The 25,146-nt window shown below is 40.8% G+C and overlaps 1 protein-coding gene across 2 annotated transcripts in view; it reads right to left on the bottom strand.

Annotated features, from left to right (window-relative positions):
- Positions 1-25,146, bottom strand: part of SENP5 (SUMO specific peptidase 5) — a 64,145-nt gene that overhangs the window by 22,746 nt on the left and 16,253 nt on the right. For both annotated transcript variants that reach the window (XM_010336952.3, XM_010336953.3), the window contains exons 2-6: positions 18,286-19,829; positions 7,142-7,247; positions 6,849-6,987; positions 6,498-6,545; positions 2,508-2,585 (exon numbers count right to left, since the gene is read on the bottom strand). In XM_010336952.3, coding sequence (XP_010335254.2) covers positions 2,508-2,585; positions 6,498-6,545; positions 6,849-6,987; positions 7,142-7,247; positions 18,286-19,798 — 1,884 coding nt within the window. In that variant the 5' untranslated portion in view covers positions 19,799-19,829. The remainder of the gene's footprint in view (positions 1-2,507; positions 2,586-6,497; positions 6,546-6,848; positions 6,988-7,141; positions 7,248-18,285; positions 19,830-25,146) is intronic.

Genomic DNA, 25,146 nt, shown 5'->3' with positions numbered 1-25,146 from the left:
CCACCATGCCCAGCTAATTTTTGTATTTTTAGTAGAGACGAAATTTCACCATGTTGGCCAGGCTGGTTTCAAACTCCTGACCTCAAGTGATCTGCCCGCCTGGGCCTCCCAGAGTGTTGGGATTACAGGTGTGATCCACCACACCCAACCCAAAGAGATGTCAGTGATGTCTTTTTGTATGTTACTGATTAGCTGATGGCTGGCAACTCCTAGGTAGCTTTAGGATAGGGGCTGGTTACCAGAAAGAGCAAGGCAAAATTAGAATATTGTGACTTTCAGCCCCACCCAACCCCCCAACCACTGGGAAGGGAAGAGGAACTAAAGGTTAACCAATGGCCAGTGGCTTAGTCAATTGCCTATGCAATGAAGCCTCCATAAAAAATGAAAAGGACTGCATTGGGAGAGCTTCCAGATACTAAATATGTGGAGGTTCCTGGAGGGTAGTGTGCCTGGGGAGGTCATGGAGATTCCCTGTGGCCGCTCCCCTCTATCTCTTCCCATGCATCTCTTCATCCATATCCTTTGTAATATCCTTTATAATAAATGGCTAAATGTAGGTAAGAACTTCCCTGAGTTCTGTGAACTGCTCTAACCAATTAATCAAACTCAAGGAGGAGAGCACTGGAACCCTCACTTGAGTCTGTTGGTCAGAAGTTTCAGAAGCCTGGACTTGCAAATGGTGTCTGAAGTGGATGGGGGGGCACTCTTGAGGCATAAGCCCTCAGCCTATGGGATGTGGCACTGTCTCCAGGTAGATAGCATTGGAACTGAATTAGAGGGCAACTAGCCAGTGTTTGCTGCAGAACTGTTTGCTTGCTTTGGTCTTCTGTGCTGACTATTGTGGTATGACAGCAGAAGAAAAAACAGCTTTTCTATATGAGGCACAGAGCAGGTACTTAACTGTTTAATGAATGAATAAAGGAATGCTGCTAAGGACAAACCTATCTATCATTCACACACACACACTCACACACACCCTTCACCTGCTGTTTAAACTCCCTAATGTATTCATTTTTATTTATTTTTCTTTTGAGATGGAGTCTGCTCTGTAACCCAGGCTGGAGTAGAGTAGTGCGATCTTGGCTCACTGCAACCTCCATCTCCCATGTTCAAGCAATTCTCCCACCTCAGCCTCCCAAGTAGCTGGGATTACAGGCACGCACCAACATGCCTGGTTAATTTTTGTATTTTGAGTAGAGACAGGGTTTTGCCACATTGGCCGGGCTGATCTCCAGTGATCTGCCCACCTCAGCCTCCCAAAGTGCTAGGATTACAGGCATGAATCACCACGCCCAGCCTAAACTCCCTAATGTCTTCAAATTGCCCTCATCATCCAAACTCTTTACCAGGGCCTACATGGCCCCACATGACTCGATCCCTGCCTACATCCCTGATCTCATGTGTCTAACATTCCAACATACCAAGCTCACTTCTGCTTCAGGGCCTTTAACATTCATTGTTCCATCTACCCAGAATGCTCCTCTGATCTTCACATGGCTGGTCCTTCTCACCACTGAGTTTTCAGTGAAATGTGACCTCTTCAAACAGGCCTTTCCTTATGAGCCTATCTAAAAGAAATAGCCCATCTTTCGCCTCCCTCCTGCTACCCTATCCTCTTACCTTGTATTCTCATACTATGTTCTAATGTTTCTTTCTTTTTTTTTTTTTGAGATGGAGTTTCGCTCTTGTTACCCAGGCTGGAGTGCAATGGCGCGATCTCGGCTCACCGCAACCTCCGCCTCCTGGGCTCAGGCAATTCTCCTGCCTCAGCCTCCTAAGTATCTGGGATTACAGGCACGCGCCACCACGCCCAGCTAGTTTTTTGTATTTTTAGTAGAGACGGGGTTTCACCATGTTGACCAGGATGGTCTCGATCTCGCGACCTCGTGATCCACCCGCCTCGGCCTCCCAAAGTGCTGGGATTACAGTGTTCTAATGTTTCTATAGCAAATAGCACTTACCACTCTCTGATTAGAATACATCATACATAGTAAATTAGGTACATGGTGTTTGGAAATTCTTTCAATAACTTGTATATATATGATTTTACGTATAGATTGTGATATAAAAGATGTTTCTCGTGACGGATCAGTTAACATTTTAAGAGACAGGATCTGGCTATGCTGCCCAAGCTGGCCTCAAACGCTTGGGCTCCAGTGATCCTCTGGTCTCAGCATCACAAATAGCTGGGACTACAGGTGTGAGGCACCGTGCCCAGCACTGGCAAAAAATTTCTGAAAGCCTCTGCCAGCTGCTGACCAGCCCACCAGATAACCAAATGATGGCAGCTCTTCTTTATCATCCCACTGTTCTACCACTATAATTGGGACAAGGAGGCAATTAAGGTCTTTCAAACAGTAAGATTTAAAATAAACAATTTTAAAACTTCTCACATTAAAGAGTCTGTTTCCACTTAACATCAAATTGGCATTAAAGTTCTTATCCTTCCACACAAAGTGGCTTATCATCTGCATTCCAAATTTAGAATAAAGAAATAAAGAGGATACCTTTTTAGTCCATCTTTTTACTCCATTATATCCTTTGGTTACCAGCTGTCTATGAAAAAAGCTGTTGAAGAAGTGAACCTAGAACAGACAACAAATACAAGCAACCAGATTATACTAGGCTGTGCCCAGATTTAACTTCAAAAGAAAGTGATTTTTAAATGTTTGAATGTGAAGCAGATGAAAGAAAAAATTTCTTCTTAAAGACAATGATCAAGGTGGCAGGTGGATTATTTGAGGTCAGGAGTTCGAGACCAGACGGCCAACATGGTGAGACGCTGTCTACTAAAAATACAAAAATTAGCTGGGCATGATGGCGGGCACCTGTAATCCTAGCTACTTATGGGGCTGAGGTAGAAGAATCTATTGAATGCAGGAGGAAGAGGTTGCAGTGAGCTGAGATCATGCCACTGCACTCCAGCCTGGGCAAGAGCGAAACTGCCTCAAAATAATAATAATGATCAAAATATAGAAAATACATTATATGGTTTACAGAAAATGCTGTTCCAAATTTTTATTGGAATGACCTTACAGCTGTGGTCTATAGTCAGATTTGGAATGAGGCAGTAGACAGATTACCTGAAGCCAATCAAGTAGAGAAGCAACCTGACAAATCTCTCCAAACTAGGTGGTAGGAGTTGAAAAAGGATATGAAAAAAATGAGGTAACGATTACCTTGAACTCACAGGAGATGGATTACAAAACTAACTCCATGTGAAGGACGTGGATTTAGAGACTCCTGTTGTTATAGTTAACTATAAAAAGGGCTTAGCATGATTATTTCTAGTACCACAGAATTACCTTGGCTGTACAGAGTATCAGGTCTTGCATCCTTGGCTTTGAATTTCTGGCTTATAATTAAGTGGCATATCAGGTCATCTGAGACGGTAAACATATTGCGGTCTTAAACTGCTCATTCAGTAACCTGAAATGATAAGCCTGTTCCCTGAGCTCTGTGGTTCTCAGAGTGTAGTCAAGAGACCAGTAGTGTCAGTATCACCCAGGAACTCGTTAGAAATTTGAATTATCAGGCCTCATCCCAGACCTAGTAAAGCAGAAACTCCAAAGGCAGGGTCCAGTAATCTGGTTTTATAAACCTTTCAGATGATTCTGATGCATATTCTTTTTTTTTTTTTTCTTTTCTTGAGGCGGAGTTTCGCTCTTGTTACCCAGGCTGGAGTGCAATGGCGTGATCTCGGCTCACCGCAACCTCCGCCACCTGGGTTCAGGCAATTTTCCTCCCTCAGCCTCCTGAGTAGCTGGGATTACAGGCATGTGCCACCATGCCCAGCTAATTTTTTGTATTTTTAGTAGAGACGGGGTTTCACCATGTTAACCAGGATGGTCTCGATCTCTTGACCTAGTGATCCACCCGCCTCGGCCTCCCAAAGTGCTGGGATTACAGGCTTGAGCCACTGCGCCCAGCCTGATGCATATTCTTTTGATAGCCATGCAGTTTAACATACAGATAAAAAGAGCTGTCAGACATAGTGGTTCACATCCCTAATTCCAGCATATTGAGAGGCAGAGGTGAGAGGATTACTTTAGGCCCAGAGTTCAAGCTAGCCTGGGGAACATAAGGAGACTCCCAGCTCTACCAAAAATAAAAATAAATTAGCAGGGTATAGTGGCACATGCCTGTAGTCCCAGCTACTTGGGAGACTAAGGTGAGAGGATTGCTTGAGCCCAGGAGTTTAAGGGGGCAGTGAGCTACGACTGCACTACTACACTCCAACCTGGGTGACAGAGCAAGACCCTGTCTCTAAAAAAAGTTTTTTGCCAGGCGCAGTGGCTCATGCCTGTAATCCCAGCACTTTGGGAGGCCAAGGCGGGTGGATCACCTGAGGTCAGAAGTTAGAGACCAGCCTGACCAACATGGAGAAACCCTGTCTCTACTAAAAATACAAAAAAAATTAGCTGGGCATGGTGGTACAGACCTGTAATCCCAGCTACTCAGAAGGCTGAGGCAGGAGAATCACTTTAACCTGGGAGGTGGAGGTTGCAGTGAGCCGAGATCACAGCATTGCACTCCAGCCTGGGCAACAAGAGCGAAACTCCATCTCAAAATAAATAAATAAACAAACAAACAAAGTTGGTGTTTTTGTTGTTTTTTTTTTTTAATTTTAATTAGGCTGGCACGGTGGCTCATGCCTATAATCCCAGCACTTTGGGAGGCCAAGGCAGGCAGATCATCTGAGGTCAGGAGTTCAAGAGCAGCCTCACTAACATGGTGAAACCCCGTCTTTATAAAAATACAAAAATATCTGCCAGGCATGATGGCGGGTACCTGTAATCGTAGCTACTTGGGAGGCTGAGGTAGAAGAACTGCTTGAACCTAGGAGGCAGAGGCTGCAGTGAGCCAAGATCAGGCATCCCCAAACTACGGCCCGCGGGCCGCAAGCGGCCCCCTGAGGCCATTTATCCAGCCCCCCACCACACTTCAGGAAGGGGCACCTCTTTCATTGGTGGTCAGTGAGAGGAGCACAGTATGTGGCAGCCCTCCAACAGTCCGAGGGACAGTGAACTGGCCCCCTGTGTAAAAAGTTTGGGGACGCCTGGCCAAGATCATGCCATTGCACTCCAGCCTGGGCGACAGAGCGAGACTCTGTCTCAAATAATAAATAAATAAATAAGAACTTACAGTAGCTGTCTCTAGAGCAGTGATTCTCAAAATTGGTGTCCATCAGCGTCATCACCTGGAGGGCTTGCCAAAACACAGACTGGTGGGCCCCACCCTCCAGCAGGTTTAGGTTGGAGTCTGAGAACGAGCATATCTCGTAAGTTCTCAGGGCATACTGATACTGCTAGTATGGGGACCACGCTTTGAAAACTGCTGCCTTAGTTAAGTGTCCTTTAGACTCCACGAATGTTAGAATTAAATGCACAATGATGGTAAATGAAACCACTGAAATTAATATTTTTATGTTAAAGATAATCTATGTGTTTAAACTTTCTGATGACTGAGAAAATTTGACAATAGAGAATCTAGCAGATTAGTCTCTTGATCCCAATTTATAAATGTATAACAGATCTGTAATTTAAGTGGAAAGTCATAAAACATTTTCTATATTCATAAACGACATCAGAATCTGATTTTTTTAGTAGTTGTTACTTTATTAGATTTATAAAAGTTTTATATAATACTTGGAAGTTTTTGTACTCAGGTGTTTGTGTACTCAGAAAAATAAATTAAGTAAAAAAATAATTTTGGTATGTAATAAAACTCTTAAGATAATTTAGAGTTTATAAGAGTTTAATCTATATTTGAACTGAGTATCAAAGATTTATCCAAGAAAAAGTGAAAGATGAATACTTTTTAAAGAGAGCAAGATTTTAGGTTAAATAGTAAAAGCTGGCCAGGTGTGGTGGCTCACATCTGTAATCCCAGCACTTTGGGAGCTTGAGGCAGGCAGATCACCTGAGGTCAGGAGTTTGAGACCAGCCTGGCCAACACGGTGAAACCCCGTCTCTACTAAAAATACAAAAATTAGCCAGGCATGGTGGTGAGCACCTGTAATCCCAGCTACTCGGGAGGCTGAGGCAGTAGAATCGCTTGAACCAAGGAGGAGGAGGTTGCAGTGAGCCGATATCATGCCACTGCACTCCAGTATGGGTGACAGAGCAAGATTCCATCACACACACAAAAAAGTTAAATAAATAAATAAATGTAAGAAGCTTAACTAGTCCCATTTTGCACATCTCCCCACCAAAAACAACAACAAAAAGCCCTCTCCAGATATTAACAAACATACCTATCCTAACACAAATTAACACAAATAAATAGGATAACAATTGCACAGTAATTTTCTTATGCAGAAGTGATCTGATGGAACTTAAGGTCAACCCCAGTACGTGACCAAGACAAAACTGAATTCTCCTTTTTAAAAATGTAAGGAATGTCAAATATTTACAACAAGTTTAAAAATAAAACATAACTACTCCTTTTAATACACAAGGACACTCTCTCCTGGAGAAGGGGAAGTTTTCACTTACTTTGTCTGGGACTGCATCCATTATCAGCTCACCGTACATATTAATGACCTATAAGAAGTCAACATAAAACCAGCTTACAATCTCAGTACCAATAAATTGGAGAAAGAAAAACAAAACAAAATAAATAAATAAAACCAGGCTATTAACCCTATACAATTCAGAACACTCCAATCAGAAAGAATGATATATTATTACTGTCAGCAGTAATCAAACCATTTGGATCCTGGGGTTAGTAAGTAACGAATAAAGAATAAAGAACCCTTGACAATAGAGAGGCCAAACCAGAGATTATATTTAATTGACCAACATCCTCTGCAACTTCTCCACAATGACAAACTACAATATACTAACCTGGTCATTCAGCCAGTTCTGACCATCCAAAGTCGCCAGGTCGTCCATATCCAGCATGTGTTTATTATAGAAGATACGGAAGTTACATTTTTGATGTCTGGCCCGATAGTTTGTTATTTCTCTATTGATAAACGGTTTTCTGAAACAGAAAGATTTTGAAAGAAAAGGTAAAAAAAATTAGTACTTCTCAATTTACTGCTAAGTATCTTCTTTTTTTCCCTTAAATCAAGAGAAAAGTCATATATGCTAACAATTTTATTTTCAAGGGCTTAACTTTAGTATCATTTATATACCTATTAGAAAAATCTTCATTAAAGACATCTTTTAATCTTCCAAGGACTTCTTTCTCACTGAGTGGAACCAAACTGCCATACTTCTTCATAACTTCATCTAGGAATCCTTAAATAAAGGAAGAAAGACAAATTAAGACGGAAAAACAAGCCATTTTCAGTAGAGTCATTCACCAAACACCAAACACTTAACCTACACACAGCACTTAACACATACAGTAGTTAACCTATATTACTATGTAATCTTAATGACACTGGGAGGAAATATTTTTAAAGTTATGTCTTTTGTTAAAAAAATATATTGGACTCTAACCATTGTAATCTAGAGAGAAATACTGTGAGGCATCATTTCACATTAGATTTTTAAGTTACTGATGCATTGTTAGAGAAGGAATGAATAGGTACTAACAGCTTCCCATAGCTTAACCTTGGAGAAGAATCCTGTTTCTTAAAGCACGAAATCTAAAGGGCTTAATCACACAGACAAATTTGTCTATCCTTTTGGTAACTAAAATAATTGTTTTAAAATCACAGTAAGAATTGATGAGATCATTGTGACTCTATTACTTGGTAAAGGTGTGTAATTTAGTATCAGCAAGGAACAGTATCATACAACTTGATACGAGTTATTATACTCATGACACCGAATAACCCTGTAGGGTGAGCTCAACTGGGTAACAGCTAGTAAGGCACATTTTAAGATGGTAAATAGAATGTTTTTGGAGATCGGGTCATCCAGGCTGGGGCATAGTAACACAATCATAGCTCACTACAGGCTCCAACTCCTGGGCTCAAGCCATCTTCCTGCTTGGATGCTCAGCTGGGACTATAGAGCCATGAAACCAAACCCAGCTAATTTTTTATTTTTTATTTTTATATGGGGTCTTGCTATATTGTTCAGGCTGGTCTTGAACTTCTGGCCTCAAGTGATCCTCCCGCCCCAGCCTCCCAAGATAAGAAATAAATTTAAAGGTGACTTTTTGGCCACGTCATAGGACAGTCTTCAGGTTAATTTAAGTAACACGTATATGTACTTATAAATCACTGAATGATCCACCGAACCTAAAATAGCCCCAGGAAATAAACCCAGGACATTATTTCTAAGTAAATACAAAAAAAAAAAAAAAAAAAAGAAAGAAAAAAAAAAAAAGCTGAGGCAAGGCTTAGAAGCTCACAAAAGTACACACATGACTTAAGTTGTTCACCAATGCTGAATGGGCAGAGCAATAACCTAGCTAACTATCAGTCTGACAGTTAAGTCTACTGAGTTAAAACAGGAAAAAATGAGGATTGTTAGCCACATACCAGCTCCCTTTGTAACTTCAAGAATGGCCTCTCCTATGCAGTGACATAAACAGGACAGAAAAGATCACAAGAGTGTCTTGGGAATGAAGTGTTTCATCTCTTATGGGGGAAGAGACAGACAAAGAAGTGAAAATTTATTTTTCCTCCTGTTAATCTTCTCGAGTAGCTCTCAATTTTAAAAGCTTAACGTAAGAGCAAAGGTCAGGGCACAGTAAACAGAAAAGAGGTGCTTTCGCACATCCATTCGTCAGGCAAATACAGTAGACAGGAAGATAGTCCCATGTTTCAACTTAATCAGGGTAGTGGATAAAGATTTGGGGCTTCCAAACTAGGAACAGACCATACACTTGCCGCTAGTGTTTGCTATTTCACATCTTGCAGTTTCCTAATCATAACCTGTGTCTACGTTGGGGAACGGGCCCAACGGAAAATAAGGAATCTCAACATTTGAGAAACTGCACTTGAGAAACAAATTTCATAGAAAAATAATACCCCTAACTACAACAACAAAAATTAAACTTTAGGCCCCATAACCTTGATTGAGGCTCCTCAAATAAGAAAGCAATTCTCCACTGGGTGCAGTGGCTCAGGCCTGTAATCTCAACACTTTGGGAGGCTGAGGCGGGTGGATCATGAGGTTAGGAGTTCAAGACCACCAGCACTTGGCCAAGATGGTGAAACCCCATCTTTTGTATTTAGTAAAATACAAAAATTAGCCAGGCGTGGTACCAGGCGCCTATAATCCCAGCTACTCAGGAGGCTGAGGCAGAGAACTACTTGAACCTGGGAAGCAGAGGTTGCAGGGAGCCAAGATCACACCATGCACTCTAGCCTGGGTGACAAAGCGAGACTCTATCTCAAAAGAAAAAAGAAAGAAAGCAGTTTCTCCCACAATGGGATACGGATCTGAATTTCAAATAAGTAACATGGTGCTCTTGTTAACAATGTTATTTCTGGTGGTAGTATTATGGAGATTCTAAATTGTTACACATTTTCCTCTTATCTGTATCTTTATTTTCATTTTCAGATGATAAGCATGGATTTCTTATGCAGCAGAAATGCCCTTCAGGGAAGGATCTTCAAGGAGAACCCTAGATGACAATATCTCACTTATACACACCATTATCTCACTGGGACCAGAGTAAAACAACAGCTAAAGAAGTCAAGAATTCAAGACCAGCCTGGCCAACATGGTGAAACCCTGCCTGTGCTAAAAATACAAAAATTAGCTGGGCATGGTGGCGTTCCTGTAATCTCAGCTACTCAGGAGGCTGAGGCAGGAGAATCACTTGAACCTGGGAGGCAGAGACTGCAGTGAGCCAACATTATGCCCCTGCACTCAAGTCTGGGCAACAGAGGGGGACTTTGTCTCAATCCAATGGAGATATTAGAAGCTTACAGAGGTTAAGTAACCTCCCTAAGGGCACTTAACTAGCATACAGTAGAACTAAGATTCTGATTATAGGTCCTGTGACTACAGAAACTGGGCTGTTAACTATTATGCTATACTGCTTCCAAAGCAAGAAATATCTGTTATCTTTTCTCTGCAAAAACAACTTGGTTCTTCATCTTTCCTTTCCAATATCTGTGGGCCAAGAACTACTCAGAAACAGATTTTATAAAATGACAGTTAAATCCACCATTGTTCACCCACTTGCTTTCACTAAATGAATCAACTAAAAAAGGAAAAATACACTTGGTATACACAATCTGTTTTACTCCAAAATTACTAAAATTTCAAACTGACCCAAGAAACAAAGGGTAAAATGTTAGGAAAAAACAACAAACAAAAACTAGAGTTCAAATTTTAAGAGCACTCTGCAAGTACAAAAGGTAGTAATATGAAAAACAAAACCTATATAACTCAAAACAGAAAAATAAAAAATAAAAATAAATTTGAAAAAGAAAAAAGAAAAACAAAACCTGAGGTGTTATTTTAGAATTTAAAGTACCCCGGCCAGGCACGGTGGCTCACGCTTGTAATCCCAACACTTTGAGAGGCTGAGGCAGAAGGATTGCTTGAGTTCAGGAATTCAAGACCAGTCTGGGCAACAAAGTGAGACCCCAGTCTCAAAAAATATAAAAATTAGCCAGGTGTGCTGGCATATGCCTAAAGTCTCAGCTACTTTGGAGGATGAGGTGTAAGGATGGGTTGAACCTGGGAGGCAAAGATTGCAGCGAGCCAAGATTGTACCATGGCACTCCAGCCTGAGCAACAGAGCCAGACCAAAAAAATAATTAAAAAAATTAAAAAACAATTAAAAAAAAAAAAGAACTTAAAAGTACCCATCATGTTAAACTAAAGGCACTGGACAGTTTTTGTTTGTTATGACTGACCTGAGTCACATTCCACCCTGAATGTGGAGTGAGGTTCACTGTGTTATGCATATAAGAAATGCAACCACATGGTTGGTTCTCCAACAAAATACAATACATATAATACATACTTCAGTAAAGGCCCATCAACAATAAGGAAGGTATAAAGTATCTAAAAACAAACATAAGAGGCAGGGACAGTGGCACATGCCTGTAATCTCAGCACTTTGGGAGGCTGAGGCGGGTGGATCACAAGGTCAGGAGTTCAAGACCAGCCAGGCCAACACAGTGAAACACCGTCTCTACTAAAAATACAAAAATTAGCTGGGCATTGTGGTGGGCACCTAAGGCAGGAGAATCACTTAAACCCATGAGGCAGAGGGCAGAGGCTGCAGTGAGTCGAGATAGCACCTCTGCACTCCAGCCTGGGCAACAGAGCAAGGCTCTATCTCAAAAAGAAAAAAACGAAAAAAAAAAAACAAAAAAAGAACAAACATAAGGAATGTGAAAAACTTAAGTGAAAAGCTGCAAAATACTAAGGGACAGGAAAATTCAATATTGCAATAAAAGCATTTTCCCTAAATTAATCTATAAATATAATGCAACACCAAGTAAAAACCATACTTTTAAAAAAGATTACAAAACAAATCCAAAATTTACCTTGGGACAAAAATGTAAGAAATTCCTAGAAATTTTTGAAAAGAATTAAAGGAGAGAGGTGAATAAGAAGTGACTAGTCCCGTCAAATTATAAAACTATACCAATTAAGGCAGAATAGAGTCAGCATTGAATAGAGATCAAATCCAAAAAGAAACCCAATGGCAGGCTGCATTTCTGAACCACAGGGAAAAGAACAAATTATTCAATAAATAGTATTAGAACTAGCAACTTTTCATTGGTTACCAGACCCATGTAAATAAATTTTAAAAACTTATTAACAGCTGGAATTTATTTTGGTGTAAAGAATGAGGTAAGGATCTATCTTAACTTTTTTCCAAAGCACTAAATTAAAAATAACACATTAATAGTCTAGAAAAATAAAGAGCTGGACATTTTTATAAACATTTATTTTATATGTGGAAACAGGCTTTTAAGTGGTTCTTATTTTTTCTAATATATGACCATAAATATTTTTAAATAAATGGCAGTCAGCCCATAATTCCTTCTGGACTTTCAAGCCTTTGAACATGTATTTCTTAAACACACTATACTAAACTATTTTTTTTTTTTTTTGAAGACAGAGTCTTGCTCTGTCGCCCAGGCTGGAGTGCAGTAGCGTGATCTCAACTCACTGCAACCTCTGCCTCACAGGTACAAGCAATTCTCCTGTCTCAGCCTCCTGAGTAGCTGGGACTACAGGCGCATGCCACTATGCCTGGCTAATTTTTGTATTTTTAGTAGAGAAGGGGCTCCACCCTTGGTCAGGCTGGTCTTGAACTCCTGACCTCAGGTGATCCACCCACCTCAGCCTCCCAAAGTGCTGGGGTCACAGGCATGAGCCACTGGGCCCAGGCTAAACTTACTCTTCTTGAAGCTCATTTTTTCCGTTTAATACATAAGGGACAGTTCTTTTTTCCCTGAAAATACACATACTATATTTTAATCAATTCCCTACCGATGGCCATTTATTTTTACCTCTAAATAATGTGACAATTAAAATTCTTGATCTATCCTTGCTGTTTCCCTAGGACTCACTTGCTACTAAGTCAAATTTCTGGGTCAAAGGACATGCATATCTCAATTTTTAAATTTTAATCTGACTTTTGCTATAGACACACACATACACACAAGATTTAAATGTATGTAGAGTCAATTTGGTATATTTTCATTGCTTCTGAGCTTCCTATCATGGGTAAAAATGTCATCAACGTAAGATTATAAAAATGGTCTCCTGCTCAAACAACTGAATAGCAAGAACATAATTTAAAAATCAGGCAAAGGACTTGAATGTGGAGAAAAGGGAATCCTGTACACTGTCGGTGGGACTGTGAAATAGCACAGCCATGAAGAAAAACCATATACAAGTTCCTCAAAAAATTAAAAACAGAACTACCATATGATCAAACAATTCCATTTCTGGGTATATTTCAAAGACAATGAAATCAGTGTGTTGAAGAGGTACCTGTACCCCAATACTCACTGCAGCACTATTCACAATAGCCAACACATGGCATTGGATGAATGGAGAAAGAAAATGTAGTATATATACACAATGGAATACAATTCAGCCTTTAAAAATCCTGTCATTTGCAATGACATGGATGAATCTGAAGCACAGTATCTGAAATATGCCAGACACAAATATACTGCATGATCTCACTTATATGTGGGATCTAAAGTCAAACTCACGACGTAGAGAATAAAAGGTGGTTACCAGGGGCTAGAGGTAGAGCAGAGAACTGGAAGATATTGGTCAAGGGTTATAAAGGTTCAGTTAGACGGAAAGAAGCAGCACTAGAGATCTATTGTACAGTCTGGCAACTATAGTTAATGTACTGTGTCTTGAAAATACATAAGAATAGATTTTAAATGTTCTTACAACAAGAAAGTAAGCGTGTGAGTGATGGATATGTTGATTAGATTGATTCACTTCACAATGTAAACATATATCAAAACATCACACCGTACCCCATAAATATATATAATTTTGTCAATTAATAATCTTTAGGTCAGGTACATTGGCTCATGCCTGTTATCCCGGCACTTTGGGAGGCGAAGGCGGGTGGATCACTTGAGGTCAGGAGTTTGAGACCAGACTGGCTAACATGGTAAAACCCCATGTCTATTAAAAATACAAAAAATTAGCCAAGCGTGGTGGTGCACATTGGTGGTCCTCGCTACTCAGGAGGCTGAGGCATGAGAATCGCTTGAACCTGGGAGGTGGAGGTTGCAATGAGCAAAGATCACACCCCTGCACTCTAGCCTGGGAGACTGAGTGAGACTCTCACAAAGAAACCAAAAACTTAAAAAGAATGATTACTTGTATTTGTTTTTTTTTTCTTCTTCTTAAGAGACAAGGTCTTGCTGTCCTTCAGGCTAGAGTCCAGCAGAGCTATCATAGCTCACTGCAGCCTCAAATTCCTGGCCTCAAGCAGTCCTCCCACCTCATCCTCGAGTAGCTGGGACTACAGGTGTGCACCACCACATGTAGATAATTTTATTTTTTGTAGCAATAGTCTCACTAAGTCTATATATATGCCTCTATGTATTTATATTGCTATGTTGCCCAGGCTGGTCTCAAACTCCTACCCGCAAGTAATCCTTCTGCCCCAGCCTCCTGAAGTGCTAAGATTACAAATGTGAGCCACCATGGCCAGCCTGTATTTGTTTCTTTTTTAACAGCTTTATTGAGATGTGATTTACAAGCCATAAAATTTGCCCCATTAAAGAATAAAATTCACTGGTTTTTAATATATTCAGGTTGTATAACTATCACTACTACCTAATTCCAGAACATCTCCATTACCCCAAAAAGAAACTCTATACCCATTAACAGCCACCTCTCATTCCCCTTCTTCACAGCTCCTGACAACCATTCATCTACTTTGTATCTCTATGTATGTGCCTATTCTGGACTTTTCAAATGAATGAAGTCATATGTTACAAAGTCTTTTGTACTTAGCATATTTCCAAGGTGAATCCACATTTAAGAATACATCAGTATTTATTCCTTTTACAGAATAATATTCCATCGTGTAGATATGCCAAATTTTATTTATCTATTCATCAGTTGTTGAACATTTAGGTTGTTTTCACTTTTTGGCTATTATGAACAATGCTGTTATAAGCTTTTTTGTACACATTTTTGTGTATTTGGTTCTAGTTAGCCAAACTTTTAATCCATCTGGAATGTTTTGTGGCACAGGAATCTAACCCTTTTCCCTCAAAAAGAAGTAATTGTGCAAGTTATTTCTCTTAATCCTTAATGTGCTATAATTTTACTACACAAAATTTAGTGTGAGTTTGTGTACGTATTTGTGCATGTTTTAATCCCGATTGGCACTTACAAAGCCTTTCAACTTTAGACTCAGATCTTTATTTTTAGTTCTAGAAAACACTCCTAATTTCTTCAGTTTCCCTTCCATTATCTCCTGGCATACCCAAGACATGGAGGTTACAACTTTAAAGTGAAGCAAGAAGTTGTAAGAACTTGACAAGTAATTTCAGTACAGAGTCCTACATTTTCATACATTACCTCAAATCTTTTACAGTTGTCTGGCCTAAGTGTAACTCAGTATTAATTTTTGCAGCAACTCACTACTGTCATTACAAAGCATTCCATTGGTTTTCAAGGGAGGAGTTTTCCTCGTATTTCATCAGTTTATGTAATACTGAATAAAATAATCAATCTGCAATAAGTCAATTACCCCTAAGTATAATCGACTCTTAAACATATAAATCAACTGAAAGGAGCACAATGTGCAGTCATATTAAAGACAAGCCAGCATTCAGCATACCATAGAACTCAATAGTGGCTTATGTTGTAAAAGTCAGTTAAAAGAGCATCTATTGTACTCACTGCCACATTAATCATTATTGAGGTTTAGTTCTGTTATTTGTTGAATTTGTCTATTTCATTGTGTTGGCTTTTCTCAGATGATAGTGATAGACTGTGAGCTCCTCTCTACTTAGGTAACTTGCTGAGAATGAAGGACAAAGGGCTATGATGGGCAGTAGCTGCCGCTCTGCCTTGAACTATTTTCAGTGGAAATAAGGACCTTAAGAACCCCAGTAGCTGTTCTGAAAATGGATGTTCCTCACTCTTGCCAAGTGTTACAAAGTGGACGTGTGTGGAAGAGTATCCTGTCTCTTGTTCTAAGAATTTTGGCTTGATAACAGATTTGTTCTTTGTTGTTATGAGGCACAGGCAGGGAGAAATTTCCCAACTACTTAGTCTTTACCATGGGTGTCCCCCGTTCCTCTTCACTTCCACCATCTCCAGAAATATGGGCACTCAGTGTCACACCATTTCCCTGCACTAATCTTCTTCTGCCCCTCTGGACCTTCCCTCTACTTTCTGCCCAGTGGGAGCTGATTCCGAGTTTCTAATCTACCAAAACTCTCTCTTCCTTGTTTGTGAGTATGAAGACACATGTATTTTAAATATATTTTTCATAATTTCTATGGATTTGGTAGGAGGAAGAAGAGATTCCATGCGCTTACTTCATTGTCTTAAACCTAGAACTGCTATTGGTTTCTGATTGATATTCTTTTGTAAGTGAAGGAAGCCTCCTTTATTACTAGTTTTCTAAGAGATTTAAACATAATGAGAAATAATTTTACTAACAGGCTTTTCAGCACTTGCTGAGATAACATTTTTTTTCCCTTTAGCCTATTAAAATAATAAATTATATTATCACTAAATGTGAATTCTGTAAGAATTCCTACTTCCTCAGGTCATGCTACCCGTTTTACTATGTGCATATTCAACTTATCAATCATATTTGGAATTGTTACATCTATAAGGGTTAATTGGCATTTGTGGGTAAATGCTAATTTTTTTTAGGTTTACTTATCATGAACCTGCTAACCTCAGTAGGGAAATCTGTCTTTATTCTAGAACAGAAGAGGATAGACGGAATTTTTTTTTTTTTAATTTGCTAAGACTCTGTACTTTGTGCCTTTTTGTAAGAAAGAATTTCTTATACTTAGTGGCTGGAAAAATAAAGTGCTCAGAACTGTTTAAACTACCCAGAAATAACCCTCCTAACTAGCGCCCAAAAGCTATTTGTAATAATTTCATGTATCTGTCCTGATATGTCCTATACAAATGCATATGCACACATATATACACATATTAATGTACGTACCTTTTAAGAAAAAATGGTGGCCAGGAGTGGTGGCTCACGCCTGTAATCCCAGCACTTTGGGAGGCTGAGGCGGGTGGATCACGAGATCAAGAGATCAAGACCATCCTGGTCAACATGGTGAAACCCCGTCTCTACTAAAAATACAAAAAATCAGCTGGGTATGGTGGCGCGTGCCTATAATCCCAGCTACTCAGGAGGCCAAGGCAGGAGAATTGCCTGAACCCAGGAGGCAGAGGTTGTGGTGAGCCGAGATCGCGCCATTGCACTCCAGCCTCGGTAACAAGAGCAAAACTCCGTCTCAAAAAAAAAAAAAGAAAAAATGGTTTCATACCATTTTACAACTTGATGTTTTTTTTCTTTTTTTCTTTTTCTGAGATGGAGTCTTGCTCTGTCACCCAGGCTGGAGTACAGTGGTACAATCTAGGCTCACTGCAACCTCCACCTCCCAGGTTCAAGTGATTCTCCCTGCTTCAGCCTCCCAAGTAGTTGAGATTACAGGCACGCACCACCAAGCCTGGCTAATTTTTAGTAGAGACGGGATTTCACCATGTTGACCAGCCTGGTCTTGAACTCCTGACCTCAGGTGATCTACCCATTTTGGCTTGCCAAAGCGCTGGGATTACAGGTGTCAGCCACCACGCTCAGCCTGTTTTCACTTTACACAGACATCTTTCAGTATTAAAATACAGATCTATGTTCTTTTTTATTTGAGACAGAGTCTCACTCTGTTGCCCAGGCTGGAGTGCAATGGCACAATCTTGGCTCACTGCAATCTTTGCCGCCTGAGTTCAAGTCATTCTCCTGCCTCAGCCTCCCAAACAGCTGGGATTCCAGGTACATACCACTGCAACTGGCTAATTTTTGTAGTTTTAGTAGAGATGGGGTTTCACCATGTTGGCCAGGCTGGTCTTGAACTCCTGGCCTCATGATCCACCCACCTCGGCCTCCCAAAGTGCTGGGATTACAGGCATAAACCACCATGCCCAGACTAGAACTATATTCTTAAATAACTGCATAGCAAACTGTTGCCTGACTGTGCCGTAATTTATACTATCATATTGTCTTCCCAAAAAATGTTTATACGTATTTACTTCATGGGATAGTTTTGACAAGAGAAGGCTTTTTAAAAAGCATGACTAAGAACTAGAAGCCACAAATTTAAAGATAGATAAGTTTTAGACAGGGCATGCTGGCTCACGCCTGTAATGCTAACACTGTGGGAGGCCGAAGTGGGAGGATTGCCTGAGCTCAGGAGTTTACAACCAGCCTGGGCAACACAGTGAAACCCTGTCTCTACTAAAATACAAAATATTAGTTGGATGTGGTGGTATGTGCCTGTGGTCCCAGCTACTCGAGAGGCTGAGGCAGGAGAATCCTTGAACCAGGAGGTGGAGGTTGCAGTGAGCTGAGATCCCACCACTGAACTTCAGCCTGGGTGACAGAGCAAGACTCTGTTTCAAAAAACGAAAAGAAATAATTTCGTCGCACTATTACCTTATGGGAAAAAATGGAATCAATGCAAGCATCTATGAGCATTAAAGATTAAATTATGGAACATCTACATAATGCAGCAATATAAAAGGCTTCAAGAAGACTATCTGCTTTAAAGAAAAATCCATGTGTGGGAGAAAAAAATAGAACTCTTATTATAAGCAAGGATAATGGACAGCAGGTGTGAGCTTGGAGTCTGGCAGAGAATAAAGGAAAAGTGCATACCAGAAAGACAGACGGACAGCTGTTCATCATCCACTGGAGAGGCTTTTTGACTGTTCTTCCCACCTCCTACTTGATTTTCTAGTTTGAGTCCACTGCACACCAGGGGAGCCTCCAGTGGACTTTTACAGTAAGGGTGATCCAGCAACTCAGAACTAAGAATGTTCTGCTTGAGAGATCCATCCTCCTCCATCTGATATGAGTTCTCCTTTTGAACAGCCTTTTGGGGCACAGGCCCATCTACACTACTCACAGATGTATCTGCTCCAGACACTGACAGTTTTACTCTGTCATCACTGACAGAACTTGTCCGATTTTCCTGACCCAGAGTCATAATATCTCTTTCGGTTTCTGAAATGAACATGGTACTAGAATGATGTTCTGGTAAGGGGATGTCATGAATCAGCTCTGTACACTCCCACTTAGGAGAAGAACAGGGTGATTGGTCCCAGGCATGTGTGGCACTGCCATTCTGTTGGTCAGGGAATGCTTCGTCTAAACTAAGCTCCTTGCCCAAGAAAGGGCTTCCTTTAGTGTGGCCATCAGGCACAAGAGAGTTCGTCCCCTTCACCACAGCATTGCTGTCCATATCTGGAAAGTACGTTTGATGTCGACAAGAAGGGTCCTTAGGTTCTGGGGAAGGAAATGGGCTGCAACTGCCACCCTCAATGTTCTCCCTAAGGGTCTCTTGATGGTCCCCAGTGACCTTCTGCACCCAGCTTCGCTGGGCTTTTCTTAGCTTGCAAACTTTACTTTTGGTTCTGAAGTGCTGGGATCTGAGAATCCTGTACCGAAATCTAATCATGGATAATTTTTCATACATCATAAGAGGAGATAATTTTATTCTTCTATGTTGGTTAAGTTGGAACTTTTTTGGAATCAAGGGTCCCCCATTCCTGTGGCGCTCCAGCCCTTGGCAGCAGCCATAACAAAAGCACTTTCTCTTATGGTTGCTCAAGGTGACCACAATCGTGCCACTCTCACCTGGACTTTGGCTCTCCCCATTGAACTTCATGGGAAAGTCAGAAGCTTGTGGTTCTGTCCTAGGTCTGTGACCATTGGCCTGACCTAAAGCACTATTTGATGGAAAGTCAGCAACTGCCTTCAAGAGATTTTTTTCTCTGCAGTATTCATGGTCAGAATTCTTTGCTGATGACAGTAACTTCTCTGCTTGGAGTCTCAGGAGAGTTCTTGAAGAGGAAATGAAGTGCTTAGTGTCCTTTCTTTTCACTTTAGAGGACAAAGTACTAACATTTTGAGTAGCCACACTAAACTTGGTCTTAGCACAAAGGGGTTCATCCTTGATCCACGTTTTCTGGATTTGAAGGGCTTTCTTTCTACACTGGAAACGTCTCAAGTGTTTGTTCCAAGTAATTGGACTTCCCAGCTTAGCTTTCAGAATGCACAAGTGTTGGTAAAAATAAAACTTCTTAAAGCCTCCAAACCCAGTATTCCATTTCTCAGAAAAGGCTAAGTGTATTCCTTTCCTCCATAGAATTTTCCTCTGTTTTTTCATTTTTCTGATGCATAATGAGATCTGGATGCAGCTGTAAAGAAGAGAAGGAGGTTATAGATCTATCTAAAAATAAGGTCATGAAGAGATATTCACAGTAATTAAGGTAGAAAATTGAAAAAAAAAAAAAAGTACAAATACTTCAATTTAGACTATTAGACACAATGAAATCTTACCTGACCAAGGTTTTCATCACAATGAAAACTGGAGAGGAGGGAGGACATGAGTACTCTAACAAAAAGCCATTTATTGTACATCTGCCTCTGAGAAAAATACTTAAAGAATCATTTCCAGCCAGGCACAGTGGCTCACACCTATAATCCCAGCACTCTGGGTAGCCGATGTGGGAGGACTGCTTGAGCCCTGTAATCCTCACACCTGTAATCCCAGCTACTGGGGAGGCTGAGGCAGGACAATTGCTTGAATCCAGGAGGCGGAGGTTGCATTGAGCTGAGATTGCACCACTGCACTCCAGCCTGAGCGACAAGAATAAAACTCCACCTCAAAAAAAAAAAAAAAAAAAAATCTGATTTCTGTAACCTCAGTGTGATTTGGAGAAGGAACTGAGGTAAACGTGTGTTCAGCCCTCCATTCTTTTCCCCAGAGAAAACTTATATACAGAAGAGTAATGCCGCTTTTCTTAATAAATTGTTAGCAAGCTGAAATTAGAATACTGGCTTCTGATTTATAGGCTATTATTTCTTCCACTCTACCTGCAGTGACTAGTGCCTTTCTTTCTAGACTAAAGAGCCTTCATTAATATCAGATCTCATTAAATATTGAAGTGAAATCACTGTTTGGTTTTGACTGTCATTCATTTCCATCTGCTGTCTCTAGAGTATGTTCCTGCAGTATATGTGTGTATGCTTGTGTTGGTTCTTTTTTCTTATATTCATTTGAGATCCAGAACCATCACTGGATAAGAGCATTTGATAGAGCCCTGTCCTTGCACGGCTACTCAGAGAGTCTTTGACTGGTAACAGAGGATGCTGGCCTCCCTCTTGAGATGTTGACACCACATGTATTTATTGAGTATCTACTGGTACATGACTATACAGAGAAAAAGTACCTGCTCTTTCTTTTAAAAATTTGCTGTACACAAATTATTCTGCTATAAGAAAATTATAAATAAGTCAATATGGAATCAGTCTTAAGTAGTATTTGGTCTCCTCTCCCTTCCCCCTCCTTCATTTTACAAATGAGAACACAGGATTGGGTGTAGTGGCTGTCACCTGTTATCCCAGCATAATGAGATCTGGATATGTTATCCCAGCATAATGAGATCTTTGAGAGGCTGAGGCAGGTGGATCACCTGAGGTGAGGAGTTCGAAACCAGCCTGGTCAACTTGGTGAAACCCTGTCTCTACTAAAAATACAAAACAAGTTAGCCAAGCATGATGACAAGTGCCTGTAATCTCAGCTACTTGGGAGGCTGAGGCAGGAGAATTGCTTGAACCTGGGAGGCAGAGGTTGCAGTGAGCCAAGATTGAGCCACTGCATTCCAGCCTGGGAGACAAGAGTCAAATTCTGTCTCAAAAAAAAAAGGAAGAAGAAGAAAGAAGAAAGAAGAAGAAGAAGGAAGAAGAAGGAGGAGGAGGAGGAAGAGGAGGAGGAGGAGGAAGGAAGACGGAAGAAGAAAAAGAAGAAAAGAAGAAGAAGAAGAAAGAAGGAGGAGGAGGAGGAGGAAGAAAGGAAGAAGAAGCAGGAGGGAAAGGAAGAAGGAGGAAGAAAGGAAGAAGAAGGAGGAGGGAGGAGGAGGAAGGAGGAGGAAGGAGGAGGGAGGAGGAGGAAGGAGGAGAGAGGAGTAGAAAGGAGGAGAGAGGAGGAGGGAAGAGGAGAAAGGAGAGGGGAAGGAGGAGGAAGGAGAAGAAGGAAGGAGGAGGAGGGAGGAGGAGGAGGGAGGAGGAGGAGGGAGGAGGAGGAAGGAGGAGGAGGAGGAAGAAGAAAGAAGGAAGAGGAAGAAGGGAGGAAGAAGAAAGAACAAGGAAGAAGGAGGAAGGAGGAAGAAGGAGGAAGAAGAAGGAAGGAGGAAGAAAGGAGGAGGAAGGAGGAGGAAAGGAGGAGGAAGGAAGGAGGAGGAAGGAGGAGGAGGAAAGAGGAGGAGGAAGGAGGAGGAAGAAGGAGGAGGAAGAAGAGGAGGAGAAGGAGGAGGAAGAGGAGGAGGAGGAGGAGGAGGAAGAAGAAGAAGAAGAAGAAGAAGAAGAAAGAAGAAAGAAGAAAGAAGAAGAAAGAGAAGAAAGCAGAAAGCAGCAGCAGCAGCAGCAGCAGCAGCAGCTACTGCTGCTATAGCACCTCAGAAAGCAGAAAAGCTCAGAAGTAGAGGCAATATATACCTAGGAAAGTCAGGAGTATGCATGGTGCTTAAAAGGAAGGGCTGGCTCAAAGTCTGAATAAGAAGCAGTGAAACTTCTAGATACCATCTCCTACCCAGGCAGGTAATGAAAATTCCACTTTCTGGGGAAGATGACCCAGGATAGTCAGGTATATCATGTACAGCTGAGCACAGGAGCATACTAGGAAGATAAATACAAGCCCTTCCCCATTCAGCTTCCATAAGACTGGCAAGAAGCTCTATACCTCCAAGAAGGCGACTAGTCCCTGGGGGAAACAGATCGTTCAAAGAGAAAAAACCAACAGATAGTGATATTTGGGGATATCTCAACAAAACAAGCCTGAACAATTAATTGATATTTGTTGATATTTGTGGATATCTCAACAAAACAAGGCTAAACTTTAGGCTATAGGGTAGCCTGAAGTTTAAGAAGCAATTTGACTCCAGATCCCTACTTAACTCCACCATGGCAGTTAAGTGACCCTCCCCTACCCAAGATTGGAAGTTTATTCTTCAAAAAGAGTCAAATGGAAAGTCTGCAGACAGAGAAACTCCAGGTACAGTTTGAAGATGGAATTATATACTGACACGAGGCCCCAAGCACTCTTTGTCACTCATCTCCCAGAATGCTAGCAGTCTGTCTTATCCATACAGACTGGAAAATTCTTCTCTGGAGAATATAACTAGTCTATACACACAAAAAATAATCCATAAAGATACAGATATTCCCCCACAAAATGGCTCAACATAGCCCAAAGTTGACATGTCCCACCACGTGTTAAAGAGTTTCCAAGCAGTTTCTTAGTGGTCATTCTTAAAAACTAGACAGGCATGGTGGTTCATGCATATAATCCCAATACTTTGGGAGGCCAAGGGGGGTAGATCAGTTGAAGTCAGGAGTTAAAGACCAGCCTGGCCAACAAGGGAAAACCCCATCTCTACTAAAAATACAAAAATTAGCTGGGCATGGTGGTACACGCCTGTAATCCCAGGTACGTGGGAGGCTGAGGCACAGGACTGGCTTGATCCTGGGAGGCAGAGGTTGTGGTAAGCTAAGATCACACCACTGCACTCTAGCCTGGGCAACAGAGTGAGATTCAGTCTCAAAAAAAATAAAATAAAAAATAAAAGATGACCAAGAATCACCAGACCTCTAGAGATAAAAAGCAGATCAAAACAAACAGATAAAAACAAAATAGATAGGTTAATCAACTTTTATAAACTAACAGGGAAGGGGAATAAAGGAGGTTATTGCTTAATGGGTACAGAATTTCATTTTGGGAAGATGAAAAGGTTCTGGAGATGAATGGTGGTAATGGTTGCACAACAATGCCAATGTACTTAATGCCAATGAACTGTGCAACTAAAAAAGGCTAAAATAGTAAATTCTATGTTTACATATATTTTACCACAATTTTAAAAAGGTGGGGGTGAGTGCAGTGGCTCATGCCTGTAATCCCAGCACTTTGGGAGGCCAAGGCAGATGGATCGCTTGAGGTCAGGAGTTTGAGACCAACAGGGTCAACAGGATGAAAATCCGACTCTACTAAAAATACAAAAAAAAAAAAAAAAAAAAAAAAAAAAAAAAAAAAAAACTGGCTGGGCAAAGCGGCTCATGCCTGTAATCCCAGCAATTTAAGAGGCTGAGGTGGGCAGATCACCTGAAGTCGGGAGTTCAAGATCAGCCTGAACAACACGGAAAAATCTCGTCTCTACTAAAAATACAAAATTAGCCGGGCGTGATGGCACATTCCTGTAATCCCAGGTACTCGGGATGCTGAGGCAGGAGAATTGCTTGAACCCAGTAGATAGAGGTTGTGGTGAGCTGAGATCGCACAATTGTACTCCAGCCTGAGCAAGAAGAGCAAAACTCGGTTTCAAAAAAAAAAAAATTAGCTGGGTGTGATAACACGTATCTGTAATCCCAGCTACTCAGGAGGCTGAGACAGGAGAATCATTTGAACCTGGGAGATGGAGGTTCCAGTGAGCTGAGATTGAGCCACTGAACTCCAGCATGGGCACAGAGCAAGACTCTGTTTCAAAAAAAAGAAGAAGATGACAGAAGAAAAGAAAACTAACACTATCTTCAAAGAAGCAAAAGCAAATATATCCATTAGAAAAAAGAACAAGATGTTAGTTTTATTTAAAAGGAATTGCCAAAAATAAGAAAGGAGTCTTAAAAATTAAAAATAGCAGAAATTAAAGACTCAATAGAAAGCTCGGAAGTTAAAAAAAATAATAAATGACCAAAATAAAAAGACAACCGATAAACTAGAAAAAAAAATGTGCAACATGTATTATAAAAGGCTAATACCCCTAACATATGGAACTCTTAAACTGAGAGATAAATGAAAAAAAGGGTAATAGAAAGTAGGAAAAAGACCTAAGGAGACAATTTATAAATAAAGCTTTTTAAATGTTCCTTAAGCTTAAGAAAGATGTCCAACTTCATTCATAAGACAATTGGCAAAAGTTGTAACACATTCTCTTGATGGGGAAGAGGGGGGCCTTTCCGCACTGTGTTGTGAGGAATACAAATTGATCCAATCTTTTTGGAGGGTATCTGGTAACATTTAATAACTACAAAAAGTATTTACCTTTTAATCTAGCAATCCTACTTTAAGGAATTTACCCTGAAGACATGCCTACAATAATACAAATATACATATGTACAAGGCTATTCACTGCAACATTGTTTATAATAGCAAAGTATTGAAAAACAACTGTCAGGGTACTGTGGCTCAGCCTATAATCCTGCACTTTGGGAGGCTGAGGCGGGTGAATTGCTTGAGCCCAGGAGTTTGAGACCAATCTGGGCAACATGATGAAACCCCATCTCTATTTAAAAAAATACAGAAATTAGCCAGGTGTGGAGGCATGTCCCTGTGGTCCCAGCTATTCGGGAGGCTGAGGTTAAAGGATCACCTGAGCCCAGGAATTTGTGGCTGTAGTGAGCCGAGATCGCACCACTGCCACCCTAGCCTGGGCAACAGAGTGATATCTGGTCTCAAAAAAACAA

This window comes from Saimiri boliviensis, chromosome 8 (assembly GCF_048565385.1).
Source record: "Saimiri boliviensis isolate mSaiBol1 chromosome 8, mSaiBol1.pri, whole genome shotgun sequence".
NCBI lineage: Eukaryota > Metazoa > Chordata > Mammalia > Primates > Cebidae > Saimiri > Saimiri boliviensis.
The sequence above is the reverse complement of the archived record's forward strand: the minus strand, read 5'-3'. Positions and strand labels throughout refer to the sequence as shown.